This window comes from Lithobates pipiens, unplaced genomic scaffold, assembly GCF_037356315.1.
Source record: "Lithobates pipiens isolate NorthernLeopardFrog02 unplaced genomic scaffold, aLitPip1_a1.2 Scaffold_22, whole genome shotgun sequence".
Classification (NCBI taxonomy): Eukaryota; Metazoa; Chordata; class Amphibia; order Anura; family Ranidae; genus Lithobates; species Lithobates pipiens.
This window is the reverse complement of record NW_027507784.1, coordinates 46,151,981-46,163,038: the sequence shown is the minus strand read 5'-3', so window position 1 is coordinate 46,163,038 and position 11,058 is coordinate 46,151,981. Positions and strand designations below refer to the sequence as shown.

Below are 11,058 nucleotides of genomic sequence, written 5' to 3'. Positions count from 1 at the left end.
GCTGGGAAAAGGCATTTTTCCAGAGAACTTGAGAAGTGATGTGTATATGTCAAATGACCATCTGCATATCAAAGAATGTCACCAAAGACTTCAAAAGAGTCCAGGTACCAAGGTGCCACCCCCTTCAGAATGTATAAATTGTATCACAGGATTCTCTGCCATTGCAGAACAATTATATTGAATGTATACCATGAACTGTATTGTTCTCTCCTGTGGCTAGCTACAAGCTTGAAATATTAAATCCATCTTTTTGAATGTGGTTCAGCAGTCAAAATATTATTGGAAACCACTAAGTTTTGGGATTTCCCTTCGATTCCGGAAAATATACTCTACAGACACAGCTGAGACATGGAACAGGACAACACAAGCTGGGAATTCACTTCTGCTGGCTAAGGTAAGATCATTTTCTGCTTACTGTGATTTTCCCTTGTGCTGTGCTGATTTGCGTAAGTCGGTGTAATGTAGAAGTACTCTTTTTCAAGAACCTTCACTGTTGAATTTTGTTTCTTTTTACTTTTCAATGCTATCTGTACTTATTACCAGGGCCATCTTTAAAGGGGTTGTAAAGGTTTGTTTTTTATTTTCTAAATAGCTTCCTTTAAACTAGTGCATTGTTGGTTCGCTTACTAACTTTTCCTTCGATTTCCCTTCTAAATTATTTTTTTTCTTTGTTTTCTTTGTCTGAATTTCTCACTTCCTGTTCCTCCTCAGTAAGCTGTTCTGGCTGACTAAACACCGCTCAGATGATGGTGTGAAGTTTACTGAGGAGAAACAGGAAGTGAGAAATTCAGACAAAGAAAAAAAACATTTAGAAGGGAAATCAAAGGAAAAGGTAAGTGAACCAACAATGCACTAGCTTAAAGGAACCTATTTAGAAAATAAAAAACAAAGCTTTACAACTCCTTTAATATTGATTGGACCCTGGGCAAAACGTTTCTTCCCCCCCATGCAATTTCCCTCTGCACCCGCTATATCCACGACATACGACAAATATCAGCTAGACTTAAAATCAGTTTACTGTATCAGATCAGGGAGCAATTGTGATTGGTTGCCAGCAGTTACAGCATTTCATTACTGCTTACTGACTGATTGCTAGTGGTTACAGCACACATTACGGCTCACTGATTAGTTGCTAGACGTTACAGCACATCATCTCTTCACAGCAGGGGAGCATGATATACATATGAATGCAGCCCTTATTTACATATCAATGCCGCCGGCCGTAGCTATTTACTTAGTATTGTCGCCACTATTTAAATATGAATGCCGATTATTTACATGTAAACACAGGGTCTGCAGGTGAGTCATCTGCACACAACAATAGGGAAGAGTTGGGCAGCATTAGCACCAGCGCTTCACACTGAGATATTGGGACACAGCACAGGGCTAAAACTTCAAGGGACAAGGGAATTTAAACCTGGATAGTTGGCAAGTATGAGGCAGCTGTTTTGGGCCCCACAACAATGACAGGGCCCAGGGCAGCTGCCCCTTTTGCCCTGCCTTAAAGACGGCCCTGCTTATTACTGTCCTTGCGTGCATGTGTTCTGTGTGAATGGTTTGCCCTATTTCAATGTGTGCTTAGCTAGGATTTTTGCAGTTCCTGAGTCTGGGGTGACCAGCCAGGTCAGAAATCGGGTTCTGGGATTTCCCTATTAAGGTTAATGAACATTTTTATTGTGTGTAATAATGAAAATGCACAACATTTCTGAAGAAAAACAAATATTTCAACAAGCAGATATGATTAACATCATAGAAAAAAATAACAGAAAACAGAACACAAAATACTGACTATGGTATTTATGGATAACAGATATATAGTGTCACTGACTTTAGCATCAGCTGGTTACAGTGCTGTGACTCAAAGGGGCAGTTACTTCATATATATAACTTTCCACCTAATGTATGTTAAAACCCAACTACTGCCACATAGTTCTGTTTTTTATTATTATTATACAGGATTTATATAGCGCCAACAGTTTGCGCAGCACTTTACAATATAAAGGGAGAGGGCCCTGCTCCTACGAGTTTACAATCTAATAGGGAGGGGCTGGTGAAACAAAAGATAGCAACTTTGAGGGATGAACTGATGAGGGAAGTAGAAGATTCAGTTGTTAGGTGAAGGCAGGATAGGCCTCGCCGAAGAGATTCGTTTTTCAGGGATCGCCAAAAAGTGGACAAAGTAGGAGATAATCGGACAGATTGGGGTAGTGAGATCCAGAGGATGGGAGAGGCTCTGGAGAAGTCTTGGAGACGAGCATGGGAGGACTTTTTGGATAGAGTGGAGAGGAGTGAGAACTTGCCAGGATTATATGACTGTCTGAGACTCCATTAAAGCGGAGCTCCACCCGATTTAAAGACAATAGCTCCTGACTATTCTATCGCTGTTCTAATTATAAAACTGAACTTTTTTTTTTTTCACTGTACCTTTGTTTTTCTTCACATTTATTCTATTTCCTGGATCTGGGGATTGCGGATATGGGCGTGGTTGGTGCGGCTATTTCATCACTTCCTCTAGTTCCTCTAGTTCCGCACTGTCTTCTGGGATCTTTTGTGTTTGTTCCCAGGAGTCTGTGCGGCGGCCTGGCGCGAGTTATCGCGCGATTTAGAAACCAAAGCTGTTGGCGGCACTCCTATTTCCTTACTGCGCATGCGCGAGATCTGAGCTACAATGGCCGTTGCATGATGGGAGATTGACGTCACAGAATCCCGGAAGAGAATGCCTGTGGGCTTCACATGCCCACAGGCAGGATAAAAACGATCAATATCTTTTTTATAAAGCTGTCTTTTACTGAGAAAAAACAATGGGCAAAGTACCAAAAACGGAACATGTGAGTAACAGATATAAACCCTAAATTTATTTTTATTGTCCCCAAAAAAAAAAATCGTCGGAGGCAGTGGAACCCCGCTTTAAGGAGATTTCCACCTACACTTTTGTTCAAAAACTAAGAGAAGAGTAGCTAGGACAGGAAGAACACGGACAGTTATAAAAACCACACAGAGGTTCAAACTCATCCCCACTCTACTTAATAAAAGTGTATAGTTGGTTCTCTCCTCATACTCATTGCAAAGATTTTACATCACTTCCTCTCCCCCTGCAAGGGTGGAGAGAGCAAGGTCAAGTGATGAGAATGGGGGGCACTAGAGTTGTAGGGAAGGGGCCCAGGGTAGGTGGGGATGGCAGACTGGTTAGAGCAGAAATATGTAGATACAGGTGGTAGATGTAGGTGGGTGGGTGTGCTGTGGTGGTGGAGGTAGAGTTTTTGAAATGTTTTGAAAAATGAAAGGGGCTTGCAGAGTGGTGGGGTGTGGTAAAGGGGGGCCTCAGAGTTCCAAGGGAGGTATGAGCATGGCCTTATCAGGAGTTCGTTGGGCACACAAGAGTTGCTTTTACTCCCATGGCAATATCCTACACATGCCACCTATTAGTGCCGCCTATCATTGCAGCCTCATCAGTGCCTCCTCATTAGTGCCCATCAGTGCCACTGTATCAGTACCCATCAGTGCAGCCTCATCAGCGCACATCAGTAAATCAGAAAAATTACTTATTTACAAAATGTTATAACAGAAAGGCTATTTTTAAAATAAAAAACCCAGAGGTGAATAAATACCACCAAAAGAAAGCTCTATTTGTCAAAATAAAAAAATAAAAAAAGCTTAAAATTAGGCTACAGTGATACATGACCGTGCAATTGTCATTCAAAGCGTGACGGCGCTGAAAGCTGAAAATTGGCCTGGGCAGGAAGGGGGTGAAAGTGCCCAGTGGGCAAGTTTACCTGTTGGTATAAATATGGTTAAAAACAAATATAAAACAGCTTAAAATATGAAAAATTAAACACATCGTAAAAAATTAGAGAAAATCACTTCCTGAAATGGTTTAGTAGGTTTGTGTGCTGTGTGGTTAATACATGCTAGTATGGCTGTCAGTTTGTGGGGACGTTTGTAGTTTGTCAATCTGGGTGTGGGGGGGGGGGGATGTGTGCATTGTGGGTGTCAGTCTCTGGGGGACTGTAGTGTGGCTGTCAGTCTCTGGTGGGGTGCAGTGTGTCTCAGTCTGGGGGCTGTCATTCGGGGGGGGTGCAGTGTGGCAGTCGGTCTGGCGTGGGGGAGAGTTGAGTGGTGCAGTACGGTTGTCAGTCCAGGGGGGTGTGCTGTGAGAGTCAGTGCATCACAGAAGGTGGGGTGGGTGTGCAGTGTAGTTGTCAGTCTAGGGGAAGGGGTGTGATGTGTGGCTGTCAGTCTGGGGGGGTGCAGTTTGGGTCAGTCCATCACAGAAGGTGGGGTGGGTGTGCAGTGTAGTTGTCAGTCTAGGGGAAGGGGTGTTATGTGTGGCTGTCAGTTGGGGGGGTGCAGTTTGGGTCAGTCCATCAGGGAAGGTGGGGTGGGTGTTCAGTATAGTTGTCAGTCTAGGGGAAGGGGTGTGATGTGTGGCTGTCAGTCCATCAGGGAAGGAAACATCTGGGGTGCCAAGGTTCACCATCACTGGTCTAGGGGAAGTGTAGTGTATGTGTATAAAGATCATTATGAGATTCACCAATTACTTCTGCATTCCTTGGGGGCTGAAATTTGTATTTGCAGTTTGTGCGCCTGCAAACCTGCAGAATATTGAATGGTAATACATGGACATCTTTTAAAATTTCTCTCAAGGCAATGTATTTTGCAAGGTTCTCATAAAATATGGCTACTCACAATATGCTTTTTTTTTTTTTTTTTGATTTCCCCAAGTTAGCATAAAATTATTTCCTGGTGATCTTGGTGCTTCCATGATAACTACTTGTCTTTCTATGCTGGACTGACAACACTAATTGAGCCGCTATTCAAGCAGCTGACCCCCACAAGCATTGGCGGTACCTGGAAGCCCCTTCATTCTGTAGGCCAATGCGGTGGGAAGCACTGGAACTGTCTATTAAGTATTACCATATAGCTCCTCCCCTCTTCCCTCCCAGCAGTGATGTAACAAGTGATTTCACACGATTCACCCCCCCCCCCCCCCAAAGATTTAGATACCAAGGAGGATTTGTGGTCATGTGACCATTATAGGACTCCAGTAAAAGGTATCTAATTTGACATTTATGATATTTTGAACATTGGGAACTGCTAAACAACGCTCTTATGTCACATTGGGCTGTGGGCTGAGGAGGGGAGCATTTACAATTTTTTCCTGAAGATTAATCAATCTTTAATACTGCTAAAATAGTAACTTTGTAACGAAACATGTCAGGAGTCGCAATGCAGGTCCAGGGAAATTGAGATCATTCTCGGTGTCCTTACAGATGGTCAGATTTGGTGGGATGCAGACATCTTGATAGATCCATACTTTATATCTAGATACTTGTAGTGTTGGGTTATCGTCTCATAGGTTCCATTTGCCCTGCAAAGAAAAAATTTTGTTCCCCTTAGTCAGTTTCAGTAGCCGTATCTACCAGTTTTTCCCTTTAAAAATCTTTGAAGGAAGAAAGAAGAAAACTCATCACAAAAATGAGGAAACTAAATGCTAAACAACCTGCATAATGCCACTAGAGATGAATGTAAGACCCCATACACACTATTTTTCTTCAGATTTTTGTCTTCAGATTTGCCAAAACCATGTAGTGCAAGGGCCTGCCTGATTGCATTCAAATTGAAACTCTTAAGCCTTATACACACAGTCAGATTATTGGACGAATTCTCCTCAGTTTTTTGTTGGATGCCAGTCTCATATCAAAAGTGAAGAGGGTACTCGCCATCAGAAAATTTTCTAATGACAGAATTCAACATCAGAAGTGACGTAATCTGTTGAATTGTTTTGTATGTGTTCTTTCATTTCTGAGCATGCCTAGTCTTTCTCTTCAGATTTTTATTTTTTTGTCAGAAAACCGTGTGAAAAGAAAAATCGGACGTTGTAGTCACATCAGACAAAAATTTTCAAGCCTGCACATCCAGTTTTTGTCTGCCAACAATTCGTAATTGGCTGTAAACGTCTAAACCAGGGATATGCAATTAGCAGACCTCCAGCTGTTGCAGAACTACAAGTCCCATGAGGCATAGCAAGACTCTGAGAGCCACAAGCATGACACCCAGAGGCAGAGGCATGATGGGATTTGTAGTTTTGCAACAGCTGGAGATCCGCCAATTGCATATCCCTGGTCTAAACAATGCTCCTTTGTGACACTGGCCTGTTTTGTTATATGAGCTTTGACAACTTCTTTGATTAGCTTTTAAAGATAATTCATTTTTAATACAGTGGTTAAAATGGAAGTAAACCCTTCCAAACAACTTTGACCTACAGGTAAGCCTAGATTAAGGCTTACCTGTAGGTCCAAGTAATATCTCCTAAACCTATATGGTTTAGGAGATATTTGCCCGAAAATGGGCACCTCTGTCTACGGCGCATGCGCACTAAATGCGGCAAGTCCAAGAATGGATTTGCCAAATTTGTCGACTCCCGTGCGCATGCGCGGGAGTGACGTCATCGCGGCCTCGCCGTATGACAGCTGCGGAGCTGCGAGGCGCGACTCCCGTGCGCATGCGCGGGAGTGACGTCATCGCGGCTTCGCCGCTGTCATTGGTCGGAGCTGCGAGACGCCACCAGCAAGATGGACGCGGCGGACTACAGGGATCAGCGGCGACTTCGCTGGCTCCTGTGTCAGGTAAGTGACACATAATGAGCTACTATGCGATGCATAGTAGTCCATTATGCTTTACCTTTGCAGGGAAAAAAAGAGGAAGTAAACCCATCAGGGTTTACTTCCTCTTTAAGTGGTTAGCTCGTCTACCTAGCAGCACTAAGGTTGTTGGTTCAAATCCCAACCATGGCACTACTTGTATGCTGTTTGAATGTTCTCCTTGTACCTGCATGGGTTTCCACCCCACACTTCAAAGACATGCTGGTAGTTAATGCCTGTCTAATATGGCCCTAGCATATGTAGGAATGTGAGTTAGGGACCTTAGATTGCAAGCTCCTTAAAGGCAGAGACTGATGTGAATGTACAATATATGTGTAAAACTCTGCATAACGGCACTATATCAGTACCTGTAATAAAAAAAAAAATTTGAGTACAATACTGCTAAAATAGTAACAAAACATGGCCAGTGTCACAATGCCTTTCAGAAACCACGCTCTTATTGTCCACATTGGACAGTTTCACTGAGGAAAGTTGAGAACAATTTTAGGGATCTATTTATAAAAAATGTGCATAGCCATTCCTCCAGCATATCTACATGTGCATTTATTCTGTAGAAATAGGGCACATGTGTATGGTATTTAGGCTATTTTCTCTTCTGCATGAATGTTCTTTCATTATGGTCACCAAATTTAGCCGAGGAGCATAAGAAAATACATACGCCTTTATAGCAACAGATACAATGTATCAATTCAAAAGGATTCTATAGGTGATTGTTTCCATATTCATACACTTGCAACAGAAACAATTGAATACTGTCTGTGATTTGCACTAACATACAGTTTTTCAGGACAAGCTTTCGGGGGCCAAGCAGTGCCAATACAAAAAGTTTTAGCAGAATGTTGAAGTGAGACAAACTCTGAGGGGAATTGTCTTAAGCTGCGTACACACGGGCGGACGGTCTGGCCTACTTAGTCCGCCGAAACACATTTCAGCGGACAGTCCGCTCGTGTGTGGGCTTCAGCGGACTTTTTCAGCGTGCAGTCTGGCGGACTAAGTATTTCGGAATGTTGGAAATACTGTCCGCTGGACTCGCATTTCGGCAGACAATCCGCCCGTGTGTGTGCCAGTCCGCCGTACTTTTGAAATGAGCGGACTTTTCCCGCCCGGAGAAAAGTCCGCTCATTTCGAGCGGGTATCCAGGTAGGCGGGGCCCGCGAAGGAGATGTCGCTGGCCCCGCCGCCTGGTATGGACTTAAAGGGGAACCCCCCCAAGTCCACAACAGACCCTTGTCCGAGCACGCTACCAGGCCGGCCAGGAAAGGGGGGCGAGCGAGCGCCCCCCCCCTCCTGAGCCGTACCAGGCCGCGTGCCCTCAACATGGGGGGGTGCCTTGGGCAAGGGGGGGGGCCGCGTGGCCCCCCCACCCCAAAGCACCTTGTCCCCATGTTGATGAGGAAAAGGGCCTCTTCCCGACAACCCTGGCCGTTGGTTGTCGGGGTCTGCGGGCGGGGGGGCTTATCAGAATCCGGGAGCCCCCTTTAATAAGGGGGCCCTCGGATACCGGCCCCCCACCCTATGTGAATGAGTATGGGGTACAATGTACCCCTACCCATTCACCTGTGAAAAAAAGTACAAAAAAAACACAACACAGGGTTAAAATATTTTATTGCACAGCTCCGGGGTCTTCCGTCTTCGGGGGTCTTCTCGCCGGACTCCTCCGCTATCTTCTTGTAGCTCTTTTGCTAGCGGAGGAGTCCGGCTTTCTTCCTCGCCGCCGGCCTCTTCTCCCGACTTCGGGGGTCTTGTCTCCCTCTTCGGTTCTTCTGCCGGGCCACCGCGCCTTCTTCTAGCTCTTTTACAGGCGGTGGCCCGGTCTTCTGTCGCCGCTGTCGCCACCCCCTTCCGTTCTTCTTCTTCTCCAGGAGATGTTGCCTCGACGATCTCTCCGGCCGGAATGCCAGGGACGCACTGCGCGGCCACTTATATAGGGACAATGGGGCGGTGTCACGTGGCTTTATGTCACATGGGTTGGTCACATGGTGACCCCGCCCCCTTACAATGTCATAGTCCCCATGTGACATCAACCCATGTGACCAACCCATGTGACATAAAGCCATGTGACACCGCCCCATTGTCCCTATATAAGTGGCCGCGCAGTGCGTCCCTGGCATTCCGGCCGGAGAGATCGTCGAGGCAACATCTCCTGGAGAAGAAGAAGAAGAACTGAAGGCGGCGGCGATGGCGGCGACAGAAGACCGGGCCACCGCCTGTAAAAGAGCTAGAAGAAGGCACGGTGGCCCGGCAGAAAAACCGAAGAGGGGGACAAGACCCCCGAAGTCGGGAGAAGAGGCCGGCGGCTAGGAAGAAAGCCGGACTCCTCCGCTAGCAAAAGAGCTACAAGAAGATAGTGGAGGAGTCCGGCGAGAAGACCCCCGAAGATGGAAGACCCCCGGAGCTGTGCAATAAAATATTTTAACCCTGTGTTGTGTTTTTTTTGTACTTTTTTTCACAGGTGAATGGGTAGGGGTACATTGTACCCCATACTCATTCACATAGGGTGGGGGGCCGGTATCCGGGGGCCCCCTTATTATACGGACTGTCCGTCGGATTGTCTGACGGACTAAGTTGGCCAGACAGTCCGCCACGTGTGTACGCGGCTTTACTAGAAAACTTTTTTTTGTTTCTGCCCTATTTGCCCTATTTCAATAGACCTCTTGGTGATGTCATGGATGGTCAGATTTGGTTGGATGCGGACATCTTGATAAATCCATGCTAGAGATCTAGATCTTTGTAGTGTTGGTATGACCTCACGGCTACTAACGGCTCTGGAAAAACCAATACTAAAAATAGGTGTAAAATATAGTTTGTCTCACTCTGTGCCTGTTGTCATATTTTTGTTCTGTTCCATTTCTTCTGTTTCCATTGGTTTTTGGAGACCTGCAAAGAAAGGAATGTAGAAATGAGGAAACGACCGGCGTAATGCCACAAAGATGTAGAAGCCATAAGATCTGCTGGGGTTGGAAGATCAAGTTGTGGGGATTGGAATTATAAATACGAATGTATTTCACACTTAACTTTCTGTTCTTTTTAATCCACATATTAGCACAGTATGAATAGCAGTTTCTTGCTTGACCAGAATCTGTGTTTTTGATCCCATCTCATGCTCCCTGGTCAGCCATGTTTCCTCAGTGCACCAATGAAAGCTTCCTGGGCTAGTTATGTTTATGGGGATTTTTTGTAAATTCCTGTTTTTCTTTTAAAGTGCATATATGAAAAAATACCCCCACACTACCTTACCAACTGTTTTACAAAAATCAATAAAATACGTGTTTCTCTAAAGCCTCATACACACGATAGGACTTTGTACAAACTTTCCCTTGGATTTGTGTACAAAGGGCGTCGGCCCTGAACTTGTATTGCATACACACAGCAGGACTATTTCAGCCAACTTTCACCAAATCATGTGGTTTTTCTGCTCTTTACCGCCACCTTTGGTCAACTTCTGTATTGTTGTCTGATCTTTTGCATTGGTTCTGAGCATGCCTGTTTGTACTTTGTACAAAAGTCCTATGGTTTTCTGTACACACGATCAGACTTTGCTCTATCAGACTTTTGTTGCCAGAAAGTTTGTCCGTTCGCACAGCCAACAAAAGTCTGATGAAAACCAAAAAAGTTTGTCCGATGGAGCGTACACACGGTCGGATGTTGCTCCAAAACAGCTAATTTGCATGTTTGTTGTCAAAAAGTCTGATCGTGTGTATGGGCCTTAAGGAGCAGCTCAAACACTTCTCTGAAAACACCACAAATAAGTAAATGAATATAAAAATACTGTAGCGCTCCTAAAATATCTCACCACCCTTAAGTACTCCCATCCCTTTAAATAGAATTCAAATACATTAAAAGTGCAATCAACTCCAAAAAAATGCAACGTGGCTATAAACCATAAAATGAATGAAGTGCATGGTCCCTTTAAGAACTCTTCATGTAGAGCTCCAATATATTTTGCTTGAAAAAACTAAAGTTCAAAATTCAACAACTGTGCCAAAAAACACAACTAAACAGATTATGTATAGATACACAGATACATGAGTCCATATATAGGTCAATAAAATCTGTTGTGCTTCACACTTCTTTTATGTACTCATACAAAATCTTGCTGCCAGTGAACCAGTCCATCTCCACCATGAAACCACCTCTGTGCCCATTTTGCATGGAAGCTCATCGCCTTTGGTGGCCCCCTAACCTTCTTTTTTTTAGGTCAGTCACAGCTCTGTTTTCCTGCCATGGAGATTCTGCGTAATGAGGAACTCTCCTGTTACTCGGTTGCTCACACCATCAAGCTTTTCTAACTAGTCCGGTCAGAACTCCCAAGGAGACAAGAATTCCACATAGTGTGTACCATCACTCTATTTAAAAAGCATGTAATATAATTAATTTAATCAATTTGCAAGTTAGA

At 44.5% G+C, this 11,058-nt stretch overlaps 1 protein-coding gene across 1 annotated transcript in view; it reads right to left on the bottom strand.

Annotated features, from left to right (window-relative positions):
- Positions 1 to 1,654: 1,654 nt before the first annotated feature.
- LOC143923727 (uncharacterized) overlaps positions 1,655 to 11,058 on the bottom strand; it is a 96,563-nt gene continuing 87,159 nt past the window's right edge. Inside the window, exons 18-19 of the mRNA XM_077447540.1 lie at positions 9,476 to 9,539; positions 1,655 to 5,368 (exon numbers count right to left, since the gene is read on the bottom strand). Of these exons, the coding sequence (XP_077303666.1) occupies positions 5,351 to 5,368; positions 9,476 to 9,539 (82 nt within the window). The 3' untranslated portion in view covers positions 1,655 to 5,350. The remainder of the gene's footprint in view (positions 5,369 to 9,475; positions 9,540 to 11,058) is intronic.